Here is a 20,767-nt window from a genome sequence, read left to right as displayed (position 1 = left end):
CTCGTAAGAATTACCCTGCTTATTTCTTATACACTAAGGAAGATGCACTAGGCAGTTGGCAAACTGCTGGAAGAGGTGGGGTGGAGGGCAAGCCAAAGAGAAAGACTGAGGAGAAGCGTGGTGAGCGAGGATTGTATGCTGTGTAGCGATAATCCTGCTCCTGCCCTCCAGCCATGGGCAGGCTCCTGGGCGCTGTATAAACTGGGGAGTGGAGGCCAGAGAAACAAAAGTTCAAGGGCATAGCTAGCTACAGAGCACACAAGGCCAGCTCTTGGGCTACACTAGACCCTATATTTATATTTGTATACATACAAGGAACCATGGCAAAATAGTCATGAAGTGGGTGCCAGTGAAGAGAGTTTGTTGTTTTCGATTTCAAAGGATGTCATGCATTAGGATTTTTCTCCCTTACCTCTCTTGTTAAAATAGAAAGAAAGCAACCATTGGTAACATCGGATGGTTCCAGTCTAAAGAATTTGTCCACAGACAGTTGTATTTCCTTTAGGGAGCACAGCGGAAGAACAGGAGGACTGAGTCTGCAGCAGAGAAAAGAAACAGCTAACAGCTAAAATAACAATGTACCCAAGAGAGGAGTGAGTATTCTTCAACACTTATTTTCTGTTTTGACAATCACTTAAATAAAAACCTCAAATAAGAAAAAAAAAAAAAAACGCTAAAGCTGTCTTCCCCCAGATCTTAAGTTGAAAGTTCAATATTTCATGTTAGCTCATAATTTATTATATTTCCAAAGTCTCTAAATAACTACCAAGAAGAAGCTCTTAACAAGCCAAGAGCCTCTCTAAGGATTAGCATTCATGAAAGCAGGCGAGCACAGCAGTCACATGACAGATGTAGAGCCGCGGCTCAGAGGGCAGTGTGTTCCCCTGACACACAGGAAGCCGTGGCTTGGCTCCTGGGCACTGCGTAAACTGGGCAGTGACACAGACTCGGGGAGTAGAGACAGGAGGAACAGAAGTTTCAATGTTTCAAGGTTAGCACGTACAAGGCCAGCTCCTGGGCTACCGAAGACCCTGACTCCAAGCAAACAAACCAGCAGGGCTAGTGAGATGGTTCAGCAGGCAGAAGCACAAACCTGATGCCCTGCGTTCAATTCCAGGACACACATGCAGAAGACCCAAACTGACTCCCAAGTTGTCCTCTGACCACCACATAGGCTCTATGGCTTGTGTGTGTGCGTGTGTGCACGTGCGCACACGCACACACACACATACACACAAAAATGTAAGACTACACAATACAGACACACACACACACACACAAAGTTCAAGGTCATTTTCAGCTATATAGTGAGTTTGCAGCGAGTCTAAAATTCATGAGAGCCTGTGTCACCAAAAAAAGCATATAATAAAGACCTTCTAATACAAATAGAAAAACATTAACTATTAACATGTTTATAAGTATATTTTTTCATTTAATGTCATTTATAAGTAATATTCTTATGTTCCTGTTACGCTGATATTAATGTTCATATTATGTTGTTAAACACAATATGATTATGGCATTATATATGACTGCTATACTCACTTATCTTCATAACATACTTACGTTTCCACATTTAGGGGCTGGAATATACCTAATCAAAATAATTAAACACTTCCCATATGAATTAAAGCATCAGGAATACTTTATTTTGTCTATTGTGAAATCCAAAACCAACTTAAAATTTATATTTATTTTATTATTTGCCTACTTTGGTGCAAAGCTCATGAATAGAACTGTAACTCACTTAATTTACACTTTTGGAAAATAAATCAACTTACAATAAATAAGACCGACAATGAACGCTGTCACAGGTAGAGACAGATCCTATGGGAGGAGAGAGTTCAGGTGCGGCTGACGGTAACCATGGGAGCGTGCAGAGAGAAGCCTTCACAGAAGTGGGGTACCAATGCTGCACCCCAATGAAGAGTGAGCAGTTTCTAAGCTAGTGGCAAGGGTGGGCGGAACAGAGAATGAGGAAGAGTGTGGGCAACCTGAAAATCATACTGTGTTCAGCAAGTATTTCCCGTGTAGCTGGGACAACAGTGTGTCTTGGGAAAGGGGCAGACATACATGACCTCAAAGGACTCACCAGGGAGTCTGTCACACGTGCTGAAGAAAAACAGAACAGCAAATGGTGGAACTTCCTCAGTAGGCGAGAGAGCTAGTTGTTCCTCTGACCAACCATATAGCCAGCCGACAGTTTCTGAGGGGACACAGCCTCACCAGATCATCTGAAATCTACCGTGCACACAAATCCATTTTTTGTTTGTGTTTTGAGATAGGGTCACACTATGTAGCCCTGGCTAGCCTAGAACTATGTAGGCCAGGCTAGCCTCAAGCTCAGAGATCCACCTGCCTCTAGAGTTCTGGGATCAAGGGCACTCAGTACCACTCCGAGTCAAAGATTGTTTAAGCTGCCATGATGCAATAGTTGAATGTCCCACATTGGACCTCAGGTGTCAGGTACACTCGAAACACTAATACATTAAAATATTGTCAAAAATTACCCTCGGGATTTCTGTGTACGAAGCATGTGGGCTGTAAGTAAATTCTGTGCATAGACTTGCATTCCATCCCCACCCCAGTACCTCGTGTATGCACAAATATTCCACTGATAAATTTCTGGTCTCTAGTAGAGTGTCTGGCACACAGTAGGTATTCAATATATAATTGTTTAAAACACTGTATAAATAGGATTAGACAAATCATCTTCCAGAAACTGACCCTACAAAATAGTTTCTGAATTTCAGTTTATAACCTATTTCTTTAAATACAAATATTATCACACCCAGAGTCTTGTTTGCCTCTGTTCTAGATGGCGACATTTGAGGTGTTTTTTTTTAATTGATAATTTGGGAATTTGGGTTTATAACTGATTTTGGAATTGATGAAAACCTTTGAAGATGTTGGGGTAGAGTGAGTATATTTTGCAAATGAAAAGCGTAAATTTGGGAAGCCACAGAATAGACTGTTGTGTGATGAACAGCAGCCCCCCCCCCCCACCGAAAAAATTTAAGTCCACTCAAACCTTCAAGATGAGACCTTGTTGGGAGAATAGATCCCTCCTTGGAGGGAGGGAACCCCAAATCTAATACTGGAAAAGAAGGACACTAGAACACACAGGGAGGGGCCTCATGGAAACAGAGGCAGTGACTCAGCTGTGAGCTGAGTGCCAAGGATGGCCAGCAACTACCAAACACGTGGCACAGTCTTCACCACCACAGGCTCTACAGGGAACTAACCCTGTCAACACCTTCCTAGGGATTTTGGACCTCCAGAACCATGTATGAATAAATAAATACCTGTAAAAAAAAAACATTTAAAACTGAAATAGCGAGGGAGGCAGGATGAGGTTCCAAGCGTAAAGTCCCATGCTCAGGCTCCAGTACCGGAAAAGAAGGGAAGAAGGAAGGAAGGGGGCGGGAAGAATAGAAAAAGAAAAAATAAGCCATAATGTGAAATATTTGTAATTTATATTAATACATAAACTCTTAATATATGACAAAATATTAAAAGATTAATATCTATTTGGAAAGCAGCTAAGTAAAATTAATAATTATGGGTTTGTTTGGTTTTTTGTTTTGTTTTGTTTTTGTTTTTTGAGACAGAGTTTCTCTGTAGCTTTGGAGCCTGTCCTGGAACTAGCTCTTGTAGACCAGGTTGGTCTCAAACTCACAAAGATCCACCTGCCTCTGCCTTCCGGGTGCTTGGGATTAAAGGCGTGTGCCACTAAAGCCCAGCAATCATGGTAATTTAAAATTATTGACTACTTTCTTTGGGATGACCAGCCCCCAAATAATGATATGGAGATTTATTATTGATTAAGAAAGTTTGGCCATTAGCTTCAGTTCTTGCCTCTACCTCTTATAATTTAAGTTCGCCTATTTCTATTCATCTATGTTCTGCCATGTGGTTTTTGACCTCTCTTCCATTTGGTACATCCGACTTCCTCAGTGTCTCACTGGTGTCTCCCGTGCACCTAAATTCATCCCCATGAGTTCCTCTCTGTGCCCAGAAGTCCCACCTAACCTCTCCTGCCTAGCTATTGGTCATTCAGGTTTTTGTTTGTTTGTTTTTCCAAGATAGGGTTTCTCTGTAGCTTTGGGGCCTGTCCTGGAATTCACTCTATAGACCAGGCTGGCCTTGAACTCACAAAGATCCATTCGTGTGCCTCCCAAATGCTGGGATTAAAGGCGGGTACCACCAAGCCTGGCCCAGGTTTTTATAGACCAATCAGGTGCCTTAGGCGAGGTAAAACAGCGACACGTCTTCACACAGTGTGATAAAATACCCTGCACCATCTCTGGGCCAAGTACTGCTCATGTGTTAAATATGCTCAACCCCAACAAAGACCCGCTGAGGTGAATAATAGCAGGAACTCTGTGGTACACCCAAGTCTCCCGATTCTCCACTCCAGTGCCCTTTCTCACTTAACCGTCACGATCTTGTTTAGTACAAGATGGAAATCTCTGGGGAGGTAAACGAAGGGACAACCCAAGAATCTAGCTTACTTCTCTCATACCAAAGCAGAGCTTGAGTAAATGTGTCTGTTTGTTGTGACAAGGTCTCACTATACGTGTTGGCTGGTTTTGTGTATCAACTTGACACAACTAGAGTCACCAGAGAGGAGGGAGCCTCACTTGAGGAAATGTCTCCATGAGATCCAGCTGTAAGGCATTTTCTCAACTAGGGATCAATGGGGGAGGGCCCAGCCCATGGTGGGTGGTGCTGTCCCTGGACTGGTAGCCTAGGTGCTATAAGAAAGCAGTGTGAGCCCAGGCGGTGGTGGTGCTTGCCTTTTAATCCCAGCACTGGGAAGGCAGAAGCAGGTGGATCTCTGTGAATTTGAGGCCAGCTTGGTCTACACAACAAGTTCCAGGACAGGCTCCAAAGTTACACAGTGAAACCCTGTCTTGGAAAACATAAAGAAAAAAAAAAAGAAAGAAAGAAACAGAAGGAAAGCAGGCTGAGCAAGCCATGTGGAACAAGTCAGTAAGCAACACTGCTCCACGGCCTCTGCATCAGCTCCTGCCTCTAGGATCCTGTCCTGTTTGAGTTCCTGTTCCGACCTCCTTCAGTGATGAACAGCGATGTGGAAGATCAGCCAAATAACCCCTTTCCTCCTCAACTTGCTTTCTGGTCATGGTGTTTTGTTGCAGCACTAGAAACCCTAACTAAGACACAATATAGCCCAGGTTGTTGTTGAACTAGAGAGCGTCCTGTCTCAGCTTCATTGGCGATGAACTACAGATGGCCACACTGGACTTGCTACATGAGTGCTGGGATCTGAACTCTGCAGCTCATGGCTGCACGCCAAGACCTCTTAACCACTGAGCTGTCTCTCCAGCCCAAGGTAGGGATTTTCAAGATGGTGTCGGCTTCTGTGAAGCTCTGCTCTTGAATTACAGGGCCATTTTTCCTCTTTTCTACTTCCCTTTCCAGTTCGTATTGTAAAATAGCCACCTAGGTATTCACTTTCATAAGTGTGTTCCCCACAGCTTCAAAAAGGCTGGGTGGGGGTGAGGAGATGGGCTGTTCCTGTTGGGTACGTTTCCCTTTTCTATTAGAGAGGGTGAGTGTGTTTGCTGCTCACTGACAGCCTGGTGACAAGTGGGTTCTAGCAGAGATCTCTTCGGTTTTTGTCAACTTCCTAAAGAAAGAGATTCTTTTATTCATTCTTATTATTTCTCCTATTCATTTTTAATCTTTATTTCTATGTATCTTAGATTAAAATTTATAAGCCACAAAATCATATTAACATGTTCATTTGAATCAAAGCATAAAATAAGACTTCTCTGGCAAGGTAAATTTGATTTTGAAAATGAAAGCTAGTTTTATAAAACAAGTAAGAAATTTATCATCTTCATAGGTCGAATAACAAAATTTACTGGAAGTCTAAATATTAATAGAATTTTTTGTATTAATAGGAACATATTTAAAACTACATTTATTATTTTAGAAATAATAAATATTCTGGGAAAATATATTTGACAACTATCTAGTTTACAATGAAAAATGTTAGATGGCAACTTTAGAGTTATTAAAACTCCATTGAGTTATTAAAATTATAGTTATCAAAATTCCATATAAATTTATTAGTGTATATTTTTTAAAAAATGTTTGCTGGCTTCTGTTCTAGAATCCCATTCCCAACTTTCTACACTGTGCTGCTCGGTCAGTAACTGGAAACACGTGCGACCTCGGATATTTCTAAATTGGTAAACGCAAGTTTAAGCAGCAAGGGAAGTGAATCTTCTTGCCCTTCAGATTAGTAAAGATATAAGTCTAATAAAACCCAGCATATATAAAGCCACAGGAAACCGATTTGGAAAAGTGACTATTTGGGGGCACTGGAGAGATGATTCAGCATGCAAGAGCATTTGCTATTCTTGAAGGGAACCAGGCCCAGTTTTCAGCCCAGAACCATCCATAACTCCATTCCAGAGGATCTGACACTGTTCTGGCCTCCACCAGCACCAGGCACACATGTGGTACACATACACACATGCAGGTGAACCCTCATATACACAAAATAAATATTTTATTTATTTATTTATTTATTTGTTTTTGGAAACAGGATTTCTCTGTGTAACAGCCCAGGCTGTCCTGAAACTCATTTGTTAGACCAGGCTGGCCTTGAACTCACAGAGATCCTCCTACATCTGCCTCCCGAGTGCCGGGATTAAAAGTGTGCACCACCACTGCCCAGCAAAATAAATAAAATTTTAAGCGATTATTTTCTTGGATTATTTTTTGGGAATGACAATTAGCAATAAACTATGCACATTCTTTTGCACTAGAAAAAATCTAGACTATAAATCAAACTTTAAAAAATGGTTATACCTATGGGCTGCAGAGATGGCTCAGAGGATAAGAGCTCTCCCAGAGGTCCTGAGTTCAATTCCCAGCAACCACATGGTGGTTCATAACCATCTGTAATGAGATCTGGTGCCCTCTTCTGGCCCACAGGGATACATGCAGGCAGAATATTGTATATATAATAAAAAAAAAAAAGAAAAAAATGGTTATACCTAAAAAGTTCTTCTAAAAATATTTGTTTGTTTTATATATAAATGCTTAAGATAAAAGTATGTGCACCGCATTCATTCAGAAGTCCATGGTAATCAGAAGAAGGTGTGAGTCTCTTGGAACTGGAGTTATATGTGAGCCACTATGTGTATGCTGGGAACTAAATACTGAGCCACTTCTCCCATCCTAAGACATCTTTTTAGGTTACTACTTCTAACACATGAGATTGGTGTGTGTGCATGTTTGCGCGTATACAGGGATGGATGGAGGGGGCGGGGTGTCCAAGCATGCATCTGTGGAGACCAGAGATTGATGCTTGCCTCTATTGGCCTCCACTTGACTCTTTTGAAGGAGAGCTTCTCACTGAACCAGGAGTTCATTGGGTGGCTAGACCAGCTGGCCAACAAAATCGTGAGCTCTTCCTGTCCCCATCTTGTCCTCCTACCCACTAGGCCCGTGCTGGGATTATGGGCATCGGCAGCTATGCAAGTCTTTACCAGGGTACTGTAAGGATCCAAACTCAGGTCCTTGTGCTTGCTCGCCGTTCCCTCTGCTCATTGAGCCATCTCCCCATCCTACACAGGAGATTTAATAAGTAAGGCATTTACCTAGGCCTCCAGTTAACATCATGGTAGCTCAAGTCCAAAATGAACTAATTATTTTGGGGCTAGTAAGAGGAAATCAAAGCAACTGGTGGGTGACTGGATTAGATGGAACGTGATATTTAACTCCATTCTAAATTCACCACGTTGGGGTATTAGGAAATGATTCTTAGGCTAGTTAAATGGCTTGGTGGTTAAGGGTGCCTGCCACCAAGCCTATGTCCTACTGACCTGAGTTTGATACCCAGGACCCACATGGTGAAAGGAGAGAACCATATACTACAAGTTGTCTTCTGACCTCCGCATGCACACTGTGGCACATGTATACAACACATACAGCAAATAAATCTAATTTGAAAAACTAAATGATTATGATAGACCATATCGTATATCTCCCTAAGGCGATGCATGGTTACTTTTGACGGCATCCACAAGTAGTTCCGAGCTTCTCAAATCTCAGACCAATCTAAAGTGTGAATTACTGTGTCTGTCTTTAAAATTTAAGTTGTACCTTTTTATAATACATATAAATTAATAGTGCCTCATGGAAACAGAAAGCAAAGTCCACTTCACCTTTGCTGTATTATAGTCTCAAAACTCTTACCCCCCATGTACAACCACTGATTGGTTGTGACCCTGTATACCCAGCAGCTCTTTGTTGACAGGTGATAATTTAGCTCCTACGGCACTCAGGTCTCTCGGGACATGTGGTTGACTGTCAGCTACTGTGCTGGCTAGTTTTATGTCAGCTTGACACAAACTAGAGTCGTCTGAAAGGGACCTTCAATTGAGGAAGAAAATGCTTCCGTAAGATCCAACTGTAGGGCACTTTTTTCATCGTGATGGATGGGGAAGGGCCCAACCCAGTGTGGGTGTTGCCATCCCTGGGTTCTATAAGAAGGTGGGCTGAGCAAGCGATAGGAAACAGTCCAGACAGCAGCACCCCCCATGGCCTCTGCATCAGCTCCTGCCTCCTGGTTCCTGTCCTGTCTGAGTTCCTGTCCTGACTTCCTTCAGTGAAGGACGATAATGTGGAAGTGTCAGGCAGATAAACCCTTTCCTCCCCAAGTTGTTTGTGGGCATGTGTTTCAGCACAGCAATAGAAACCCTAACCAGGACAGAAAATAGTCCCAAGATAACGGGGTGTTGCTATGATAGATCTGACCATGTGTGTTTTGGGGGGGATTGTGGAGTGACTTTGGAACTTGGAGCTGGAAAGTCACCGAGTGTTCAAAGCTTTGATGAACTCTTCTGTGGGAGCCTGGGAGAAAAGAGAACCGAGAGAAATACAGACAATGAAGGCCTGGTTTGTGATGCTCCAGAGGGAGGTTTGAGTTATCTGGGGCTGTACTTGGCAAGAGACTGGTGCCACCGAAGGGGAATGTTTGCTTTGCTGGGTTGATGCTGGTCAGCCAGAGCTGAGGAAACAGCGGTGATTAAGAAGAGACCAGCATCACTGGGGCAAAATCTTCTGGAAGTGTTTCCTGAGGGCACAGAGAAGCTGTGTTCCAGAAACAGATACGGTTGTACCCCCCACTCTGGCAGCTGAACTTGGTAGTTTGTCACCAAGGTGGTACTGGTTTTGAAGGCATGAGGGGCTCATGGAGAGCAGCTGAGGCTTGGCACTGGGAGAAGCCAGGACAGGCCTTTGGTGAAGGCACAGCCTCAGTAACAGTCAAAGGCCCAGGATTGAAGGGGCCACACAGAGAAGATGAGCCAGGAGAGGATATTGATGAAAGTGCAGCCCAGTTGCAGCAGAAGACCCAGCAGTTTGGAGATGCCAGCAAGGACCATGAGAGTAGCGGCAGTGGAGTTTAGAAGACACGCTGTGTGTGCTGCAGAGGGATGAGCCACAGAAGTGATCCAAGCCCCTTGGGGGGAGCCCAGAAGATGTAAAGAAATCCAAAATTATGGGGCATTGTCTTAGAGTTTGTTTTTGCTTTCTTCAGATGGTGACCATACCTTAGTTCTTCCCCCTTGAAGTAAGAAATTATTTAATTTTGATTTTATAGGAGCCAACAGTTGAGAGACTTGAACTTTTAAAGAAATTTTGGAATTTTACAAAGACTTTGGATTTGAAAAGAGGTTGAATATTTTAAATATTCTGAATATTTCAAAGAGGATGACTTTTTTAGTTATTTTTAATAACTGTGGGACTTTTAAAATTTGAAATGTTTATATTGTTCTGTTGGTATTCACATGTGATCTCAGGGATGAACAGGAAAGGGGGGAAGGTTATGGCTTAACAGCGATGGGTCTATGTGTCAGTCAAGTTGACAAGGGGTTAATTGTGCTGTCTACTTTTATGCCAACTTGACATAAGCTAAAATCATCTGAAAGGAGAGAACTTCAATTGGGAAAGAAAATGCCTCCATTAGATCTAGCTGTAGGGCAGTTTCTTAATCAGTGATTGATGGGGGAAGGCCCAGACCATTGTGGGTGGTACTATCCCTGGGATGGTGGTCCTGGGTTCTAGGAGAAAGCAGGCTGAGCAAGCCAGTAAGCAGCACCCCTTCATGGCCTCTGCATCAGCTCCTGCCTCCAGGTTCCTGCCCTAATTTCCTTCAGGGATGGACTATAATATGGAATCATAAGTCAGATACACCCTTGCCTCCCCAACTTGTTTTTGGTCATAATGTTTCCCCACAACAACAGAAACTCTAACAAGGACAGCCATCAACAGCAGCTTCTAAATAAGAAAGGAAAGTCAGCAAGAGAGGAAATGTTGGTGTCATTAACTTGGCAGCCTGTGAGATGAACAATGGGAAAACATCAAGTTAGGAGGTCAGAGCAGACGATATACACATTGAGATTCTGAGGGAGAAATCGCAGCATGAAGATAGGTGTTTACTTCATTGCCACAGTCTTGGCAATTAGTCTTGAAAAAATATATTCTTAGAGTGAGTTCTTGATCTCCCCAATGCATGGTGTATTTGTTTCCTACTATTTAGTGTTTGTTTGGGCAGTACTGGAGATTAAACCAAGAACCTAAGAATACGGAGGCAAGAACTCTGCAACTGAGTTATATCCCCAGACCTGTAGTGTTGGTGTTTTGAGATAGGCCTCTCTATGTAACCCAGGCTGGCCTCAGCCTTACAAAGGCTGGAGACCAAGATGTGAACCATCACAGCTAAGGCTAGACTATTGATGCTCTCTCTATCCCAGCCCTACCACTCTATTTTATCTTGACACGTTAATTTTACCAATTTCCCAGTGGGTACAAAATACTGAGAGTGCTTAAGATAATAAACATCTAGTTGTCGGTCTACTTTCAATAAACACTTTGCATACTTATTTCTCCTCTGTGGAATAATGCATGTATCGAAGAAGAACATGAACTTTGGACCCGGTTTATTCAGGTATCAGCCAAGTCAAAAGTCAAATGCCTTTAGCTTTGTGACAAAATCAGAAGACTCTTCTATCTATGTACAGTGCAATGTTCATGAACTAGGGTTACAGATTGGTGGGTAAAAGTGCTGGCTGCCAAGCCTAGTGACCTGAGTTCAATCCCTGAGACCTATATAGTGGTGAGAGAAATATATCCTTCAAGCCACCCTTTAATATCTGTATGTACACACGCACATACACACACACACACACAAATACATACACAAGATACATATAAAGCTATTAAGAACGTGCTCATGCAAAAGCTCTACAGAATCCACTTTAAAGGTGTATGAATTTAGGCTGTTTCACCATATTTAAGTCTATCAAAAAGCATAATATATTTCTATAACTCTAGAAATCATACTTGTCATTTTCAAGTCTTTGCTTGATAGTGGTTTGCTGTCCTTTCCTTACCTGTAAGGCTGTATTTTAATGCCTTGATTTTGACATTCCAGTGCCTTCATAACGACAGCTTCGTTTTCTTCTGCATAAACAGAACACGTGCAGTAAACAATTGCTTGAACTTTAGCGACTGCAGTGAGACAAGACACAATTACAACGGTGACCCAGTGCAAATGACACACCTGTACCAGCGCAGACCACCAGATGTTGACGGAAACGATTTCCAGGGCTGCTTGAATATCTCCCCTGGATTTTTAAATTTAAAATGACATTTGTTTACGTGTGGAGGTCAGAGGACAACTTGCGGAAACTGATTCTCTCCTTCTACCATGGAAGTACTGGGCATCAAACTCCATTCATCAGGTTCAGAGGCAAGTGCAGGCAGAATGAAATCATTAGAGTCAATGGGTTTCAAGCGGTGCAAATCTACAGTCCATGTAGTGATCCACAAATCTGTTGCCGAAAGTGCCCTTAACAGCTGAGCAATCTCTCCATCCCCAGACTACATTTTCTAACTTTATTGCCAGTTCCTCTCTCCTCACTCCCTATAACCTGATCAGATGGGGCCCCTGACAGTTTTTGGAATGCTGGACCCACTTTATACTTGGCTGTTCCTTTCCTTAGGCAGCTATTGTTGGCTCCCTGATCCTGTCTAGCCACAGTCCTCTAGATCAGCAATGCTTTTTACAGCTTAAGATTTATTTATTTATTTATTTATTTATTTATTTATTTATTTATTATATATACAGTGTTCTGCCCGCATGTTTGCCTGCATGCCAGAAGATCTCTTATAGATGGTTGTGAGGAATTAAACTCAGGACCTCTGGAAGAGCAACCAGTGGTATATTCTACCACTCTTCTCCGTATTTCCTCAGACAGATCTCTCAATGGGCCTGGAGCTAGGACGGCAGCCAGAAAGTTTCAGTGATCCTCCTGTCACTGCCTTCGCCAAATTCTAGAGTCCAGGCACGTGCACAGCCATGCAGGTTTTTACACAGATACTGGGGATTCCGGGACACATCTTCGTGCTTCCTCTGCTGTGCTCTTACTGAGCCATCTCCCAGCCCCACTTCTCAGTTTTTATGACTCTTTATGAAGATCTTTTTAAAAAATAAAATAAGCTTGGAATGGTCCATTAAACTTTCGTAGAAGTGTGTTACTCACAAGCTTCCTAATCTCCCACCCAGCTCATTTCACAGCTGTGTCTGTGCTACCAGTTCCAAGGGAAGACGTTCTTCATGCTCTTCTGCCTAGCTTTTCCTTAGGAACACTGGAGCATTAGTAGTAAGTTCTGTTCTACAGATTCATCTTTGAGTTTTCATAAGGATGCTCACTTATAAACCTAATATCCAGTTATTTTTAACACCTGACCCACCAGAGTCATACGGAAAATATACACTGCAGTAAAAGCACCACACTCATTTGTTGGTTTACTTTTTGAGACAGTGTCATATAGCCCGGATTGGCCTCAAACTTGCTATGTAGCCAATGATAGCCTCTTACCCGTGCCTCCCAAGTGCTGGGATCACAGGCCTGGGCCACCATGATTGGCTAGGATTCCCACAGATGTCGAGATCTCAGCATCCAAATGCAGAAGAGCAATGGTGGCACTCAGATCTGCATGGTGTGACTGAACTGGATGTGTATGCGTTAAGATTGCTGCTCAGACTTTAAGTGGGGCGATCTAGCCTGATGTAGGAGGGTCATCTGTCTATGTGTTACTTTCATTGGTTAATAAAGAATCTGCCTTGGCTTTTTGATAGGGCAGGATTTAGATAGGTGGAGTAGACAGAACAGAATTGTGGGAGAAAGAAAGCAGAGTCAGGCAGACGCTATGAATCTCCAGCCCAAGGTGGACATAGGTTAGAATCTTCCTGGTAAGCCACCACCTCGTGGTGCTACACACATTAATAGAAATGGCTTAATCAAGATGTGAGAGTTAGCCAGTAAGAGGCTAGAGCTAATGGGCCAGGCAGTGTTTAAATGAATACAATTTGTATGTTGTTGTTTCAGGTGTAAAGCTAGCTGTGCGGAAGCTGGGCAGGACAAAAAGCAGGCCTGCTCGCCTCATCACTACACTAGCCTTTATCTGCAATTGCTCCTCTCTTCTCTCCACAGCAAGACGCAGAAGCCAGAGTTGGTTTAACTGGGCTTGGCCGTGGAAATCTGTAATCCCAGAACTCAGTATGCTACAGTACGAGGAGAGCTCCAGACTAGCTTAGGCTTTGAGAGCCTGTTGCAAAATAAGTAAATAAATAAAGTAAAAAATGTTTAATGAACTACTGAAGAGTTGTCAGGAACGGACCAACAAAAGAATTGTACCTGGTGAGAAGTCACAGTACAGACAGGAAAGGTGAACACGGACGTGCATGAACTGGGTTTGGTGGCATGTACCTATAACACTGGGATGCTGGTGGCAAGAGGAACACAAGCTCAAGCCCAGCCTGAGCTACACAGCAAAACTAGGTGTAAATAGATAATAAACAAATGTAACATCATAGATTCACGTAATTATTTTGCTTCAGATTAATAAATTATTAATTTATATAAAATGAGTTTATGAGAATAAAACATGTTTTAAAAACTTACTAAATTTAAGATGTGTGGTGGTGACGCATGCCTTTAAATCCCAACACTTAAGAGGCAGAGGTAGGCAGATCTCTGTGAGTTTAAGGCTAGCCTAGTCTACAGAGCAAGTTCCAGGACAGACTCCAAAGCTACAGAGAAACCCTGTCTCAAAAAAAACCAACCAACCAACCAAACAAACAAACAAACAAAAACAACTTACTGCGCTTATTTAACCGAATGGTTTATTTGAAGACACTAAGATGGAAATTTTGCTCATGGTCCCCCTATTAGTGCTCTATTCTACCAACGACTGAAGTGTGTGCAGGACTGAGGCATCAACACTGCGCTTTAACAACTTACATCTCATTGCGTGTTCGAGCTGTTCGTACTGCTGCTGAGCAAGAATCTCAAGTTTACTTTTTGTTGGACCACCTTGAGAAAGATCTTGAAGTAAACCTGTATCTGGATTTTAAAAAGTAAAGATAGACTTTTCAATACAACACTATAGGAACTTGTCATATATCGCTGGTATCACATTATTTTTCAAACAATTATCTAAAATAAATTTTCACAGAAAATTTCTACTAGTGCAATCGATAATATTAAAATGCTGACTTGAAATTGAAACATCTATAAAGGTAATTAGTTTTATTACTGTTTTTCAAAGGGAATCTAGAAAACACAATACTAGTTTTCTCCTAGTTTCTATGAGTCACCAAAAGAGCTTGTATATAAGTCATCTGCATGCTAAATACAACTAATTTGAAGAGCAATACAGGAAATAAAAATAAAGATGTTTTCTCCAATGTTGAAATTGATTAGTTATAGTCAACGAATTTCATTAATTTAGAAATCAAAAGTACCTCCATGTTCATTTAAAATAAATTCCACTGGGTTACTGACACCTAGTCCTGAACAGCGGGGCAGCAGCAGAATGACTTTGACATTCTGTAGCCTTGAATTCTTGGGCTCAATGCTGACAAACGTCTCATAAAGAATCTCAATGTCTGAGAAGGAAAAAAAAATGCCAAAAAATTCATGTTAAATATTAAAACTCTGAGTGCAGCATGGGATTGTAGCTCTTTACTGTTCATTTCCAAATCCTCAGCCCCGCAAAAACTAAACATAATGTAATTAGAAAAGGACACTGTTCTCTATTAACGTCCCAAAGTTAATCAAGTAATTTTCTTTCTTTTTTAAGATTTTAGCTGTGTGTATGTGTGCGGTATGTCACGTGTGTGGCTGCTCACCACAGAAGAAGGGATCTCCTGAAATGAAGATTATAGGCTAGCTTGGGTGGTCAGAACTGCTCAGGTCTTTTGCTACATGATCTTAACCATGAAGCTAATTCTCCTGCCCCCTTTTTTATTAATTTTATGTAAATGAGTGTTTTACCTCCATGTAGATATGTGCATCACATACATGCCTGGCTCCCACAGAGGTCAGAAAAGGGTGTTGGAGCCCCTCAAGGTGGAGTTATTGATGGTTGAAATCCACCATGTAGGTGCCCAGATACCAAACCTGGGTCTTCTGTAGGAGCAACAAGTGCTTTTAACCACTCAGTCAAATCTCCAGTCACAATTCCCTTTTATTAATACTTATTTGTTAATATTGTTTATCTATCCTGACTGCTCTGTGAAGTGTGTGTGTTGTTGCTGTTAGAGTCACCTAGGGTGGAGGGGCTATCAGCTAAAACATAGCCTCAAGTAGATTAGCTTCAGGGGCATCTTCTTGGTTGATGATGTAAGAAGGCCTGGACCACTGTGAGTGGCACCATCCCCAGGCAAGTGGACCTGGGCTGTCTAAGAAACCTAGCTGAGCATGAACCACTAAGCAGCCTTCCTCTATGGTTCCTGCCTCCAGATTCCTGCCTAGAGTTCCTGTCCTGGCTTTCCTTAAGGATGGATTATAACCTGGAAGGGTAAGGTAAAATAAACCCTTTTCCTCCCCAGATTGCTTCTGGTCAGGGCATTCAGTCACAACAACAGAAATCAAACGATAACAGTCTGTAACCCTGGCACATGGCAGGCTGAGGCAGGAAGACCAAGGGTTTAAGGACTGCCTGGTGTGTGTGTGTGTGTGTACTTTTCAAACATTCATCATCTCATACTGTAATGTAAATTTCATGAGTGAAACTTCGTTTCACTGCTATATTCACAAAACAGAACAAAATTAATGTCATGATCTCTAAGACAGTGATAGACAGATATATACATCAATAAATGTGTTGAATAAATCATTAAAATTTTTGCTTCTATTATTAATATTGTCCCTCTAAATTGCACTAACACTACTTGTCTTAAAAATCTGTTCCACATTCGTTAGAAGATGAATATTACATTTTAAGTCATTTGTGTTGTTAGGTATGACAATAGTTTATTTTGTATAAATTCCTATTAGATGGATACTGAGGTTGTTTCTAGTTTGAGGCTATGGAAATTAACAAGTTATAGTTAGATGTCGTCTGTCACCAACAAGTTCATGTGTTAGGAGCTCGGTTCCTAACGTGGCAGTATTTAAGGGAGAAAAAGGAATCTCTAGGAATTGATGGTCTTGGAAGGTGATGAGATGACTTGGACACTGCCCCCAGAATGAGGGTCACTGAGTGAGTCAGTTCCCCACGAGACTATACTATTTTAAGACAGCATAACTTGCTTTCCCTGATCTCTGGCTTCCTGTTCTCCCATGTGCTCTCTTCTTGTACACGGCCCACAGTTCTGCCATCTGCCATGCTGTGATGCAGACAGAAGGGTCAGCAGATGCTAGTGCCACCGTGCTTCTGAACATCCAGAACTGTGAGCTAAACAACCCACTTTTTATGAACTGCTCTGCCTCCAGGATTTTGGTGAAAAGACATCATGCTTCTCTGAATATTGTTGCACACAGTTTTTGTGCACATATTTGCACTATTTGTGGGGGCAGGGAGGTACTCTACACAGACCTGAAATTCTGGGTGTTACTACAGGTACACATGTGACTTTAATAACTAGTTTGTCCAAACTGGTTGCTTAAATTTACAGTTCCATGGATGGTATTGGAACATTTCTCATGCTTTTTAAAGCTTGTCAGTACATGGTATTGCCAGTCTTTTCTATTTTAATCATCTGTACGCATGTAGCAGCAACATTCTAATTCTAATTCCCTGACTACCATTGGGGTTTGTTACTTTCAATGTAAATTTTTGTTTTGTTTTTGCTCTGAGTATATTCTTTTTCTGTGTAATATATGGTTATGTCTTTTGTACTTTTTCCTATTGAGTTATAAGATATATTATCACTTTTGTTATTACCATTATCATTTTATGTGTGTGTGCATATGTGTATGTATGCATGTGTGTGCCACGATGCACATGTGGAGGTCAGAAGACAATTTACTTAAGGGCATCAGGTATCTGTTTCCACCTTTATAAAGGTTCCCGGGATGAACTCAAACATCAGACTTACACAGCAAGTGTCTTATTTTTTAACCCAAGGAGCCATTTTACCAGCCTAAAGCATGTGGTTTTTATTGTTAATTCATGAGAATTTTATGCATTATTATAAAAATCAATAGATATGTTTCTTCTATAACTTATTTTATTTTATTACTATATAGAACCTTTAATATTTTCTGGTATCCAGTTAATAAATCTTCAATGATCAATGTGTTATACATTCCTTTGAAGAACTCTTAAATAAACTCCCCAGGTTATGAAATATGTTTTTTATAACATATTCTAGGGGATTCTAGATATACACTGAAATGAAGTGTCAGTTTTCTTCCTATCATAGTTTACAAAGAGATCATCTGTTCCTGAGCCTTCTGCTGTTACCTTAGCCATAGCTAAAGCCCCATAAGTGCAGGCTTTGTCTGGACTCTGCCTGCCCCCCTCTGTTACTGATCCGCTTTTACACCGCAACCACCGCTGTAGGTTTTTACTTCGTGTCAAATTTTCTTGTGAAGTGAATCTTTCCCCTTTGTTTTTCACCTTTAGTGTATTCTTGTGTGTTTGGTCCTCTTTTTAAAGATGTTTTTAAATTTATAACTACGTGTGTATGGGGGACTCATGCATGTATGTGTGGGAAAAGCCAGTCTCAGCTTGAGATTCTTCTCAGGTCTTCTCCTCTCTTTCCTTTTATTCAGTAATGGAGAGCAAACCCAGGGTGCCGCGCACGCTATGCACACGTTCCCTTTACTGGGCTTCCCCTCCCCATTTATTTCTTCATTGCACACACGGCATTTTTGTATTTTGCTTTGGCTTGTCTTGTTCCAAGTCTATAGCTTCCCATCAGCCTCTTCAGCTACTGCTGACTGTGCTTTGTCTTTGCTTTAAGCAGCCAGGCTGTGATGCCCATGGTATTAACTTATTTTCTGCAGGCTGCTTAGCAGAGCTGAGTAGCTCGCAACCATTAGCCCTGGCTAAATCCACAGCTGGTGGAGCCAGTATTTGAATCCTCGGTTGGTCTCATTCCTGCCAGTGTACTCTCTTTGAGTCTTATCTACCATTTCTCAGCTAAAATAACAGTCTCTTTTCTTTTCAGTTTAGTATTTTTGAGTTATGTGTTTCCTTCTTTTTGTCTGAGTGCCAGACACTGCATTTGGATATTTGGGAGATAACTTGAAACTTAGATATTTTTTTTTTTCCAGAGAGAAGTTACTTTTGCTTCTAGTAGGTAGAATGGGTCCACCTAAGACTGGTTACTCTAAGTCCCAGGTCACCTTAACTCAACTAGAAATTAAGATGGAAGACATCTAGGATTTGATTTGCTACCTTTCCTAGCCTGGAATTGCAAACTGTTTGCTTCTCTGGCTCTGCCACTCGGCAGCCATTCTGTTTACTTCTGCAGCCTCTAGTGAGTGTGGTCTTTTCAGGATCCAATGAGATATTAAAAATTAGGAGCATGAAAGACTTCATTTCTGTTCCCTTTGTAAATTAAACATCTATGTTAATATCTTCTCATCTATCAAACGATGAGTTTTGAATCAGATGTTATTCTGTCAGAGAGAAAAGCAGCCCAATTCCCAAACACCTAGAAGCTAATTACTTTAACCTGGAGCCTTCAGTCCTGTATTAAACACAGACAGCCTGACATGGGTTTGCGAGGCTTTTAGAAAGATGGTTCACATATAATTTATATTACGACAACATAGTAAAACTTCTAACACTTCAAATATTTCTAGATTTTTTTAGAACAATAATCATCAAATATTATTTGCACATACTTTTGCATCCCATTTTTGCAAAAAGGTTTGTCAGTTCAGATTCCTTATCTTGTGATTGTATTCCACATACAAATATTTTTGAGGTGTTATTATTTGTTAAGATTGACATATGGGCAACTGTGTACCACGAGCCTGTGTTGACCATTAGGATATCATCATCCATATTTAATAAAGCTTTTACAGAGTGGACAGCAATACTTCGAGATTTGTCCTACAGAAAACAGTATGGTTAGAATTTTAAAATGGGTAACAGAAAAGTAAGATGACTTAATTTTACTTTAAATAAACCCAAGCGCTTGGTAGGAATTCTTAAAAGATACCCGATCCATTTTAGTGTAGCATCTTAATATATGTCTAAATGAAAGTCAGTGAAGATAACTGAGAAACATATTTAAAATAAAAGGCTTACTCATTAACCTAGGCTATATCTACCATTTATTCTCTGTATAGTGACAAGCCAATCCTAAAATCGCAAAATATAATTATAGATTATTATGGCTTGGCTTCCATTCTTTTGTGTTGTGGATGTTTTTAATTATGTGGCTGTGTGGGAATTTGTGCACATGAAGACAGTGCCTACAGAGGCAAGAAGGTGGTGTCAGTTCCTCTGGAGTCCAGGTTCCAGGCAGTTCTGAGAAGCCTGATGTGGTACTCCCTTAACCCATGGGCCATCTCTCCAGTCCCTTCGCCTTCACTCTTACCCCTTCATGAAACCCCACTCACCCACAACTACCATTTTTAATTCCCAATTGCACCGCCATCTAAATTGCTGCTAGCTCAGATGAAACTGAGATGTTTGAGAAAATTATAAAAGGCAGAAAAGATTCTATCCAAGGATATGGGTGTGGGAGCTGGGCCTAATCCCAGCACGTGGGAGGCTGAGGCTGGAGGATTGACATAAACTTGAACCTAACCTGAGCAAGATAAAGCATTCCCAGTAGTCTGGGCTGGATAACAAGATCTCGTCTCAAAAAAACTGAACCAACCAAAGAATGCTGGGGGGGGGGGTGTCAAAATTTAGAGCGCTAAATTAATCCACCTTAAATTCCTTTTTAGGTGCAAGGATTGTTTGGGTAAGCAGTATTATTCAACTCACAATGGAAATAAATAGTAGTTTACCTGAAAAATAAGTTTATAATCTTTGAAGAGATCTGTGTTTTTAAGATCTCTTTTGAGATGAGCTGGAAAAATTAAAACATCGTCGCAGTGCTGATCCACGGCGAAAACTCTGTCATCGAGATGCAGAACAGACTTGACTCTATGATAACCCTTTCCCCTCAGACTACTATAGACGTCTTCAGGGCTGCACATATAAACACAATCATAAATAGAACGCATTCAAACATATTTAGCATTAATACATTTGCTCCTGCAACAATGAGAAATATCACTATACATATTGCATGTGATAAAACAATTTTAGCAAAGTTAAAAAATAATTAGAAACAGAAAGTGTAACATATAATTATAAGCTTATCAATTTAGTAAATCGATGGTAAGAGCTAAAATTAAACTATGACTCTAATCATTTCCCTAAATGTGGCCTCACCCCTAAGAAAGGAAGTCTTTAT

At 41.2% G+C, this 20,767-nt stretch overlaps 1 protein-coding gene across 1 annotated transcript in view; it reads right to left on the bottom strand.

Moving 5' to 3' along the window:
• Nsun7 (NOP2/Sun RNA methyltransferase family member 7) overlaps window positions 1-20,767 on the bottom strand; it is a 38,912-nt gene that overhangs the window by 1,823 nt on the left and 16,322 nt on the right. The window contains exons 6-11 of the mRNA XM_050149876.1: window positions 20,316-20,499; window positions 19,197-19,407; window positions 14,858-15,001; window positions 14,355-14,456; window positions 11,439-11,556; window positions 413-536 (exon numbers count right to left, since the gene is read on the bottom strand). Of these exons, the coding sequence (XP_050005833.1) occupies window positions 413-536; window positions 11,439-11,556; window positions 14,355-14,456; window positions 14,858-15,001; window positions 19,197-19,407; window positions 20,316-20,499 (883 nt within the window). The remainder of the gene's footprint in view (window positions 1-412; window positions 537-11,438; window positions 11,557-14,354; window positions 14,457-14,857; window positions 15,002-19,196; window positions 19,408-20,315; window positions 20,500-20,767) is intronic.

The sequence above is a fragment of the Alexandromys fortis genome, unplaced genomic scaffold (assembly GCF_014885135.2).
Source record: "Alexandromys fortis isolate MF-2015 unplaced genomic scaffold, M_Fortis_MF-2015_v1.1 scaffold_0, whole genome shotgun sequence".
Classification (NCBI taxonomy): Eukaryota; Metazoa; Chordata; class Mammalia; order Rodentia; family Cricetidae; genus Alexandromys; species Alexandromys fortis.
Note: the sequence above shows the minus strand (reverse complement) of the source record. Positions and strands in the feature narration are given on the sequence as shown.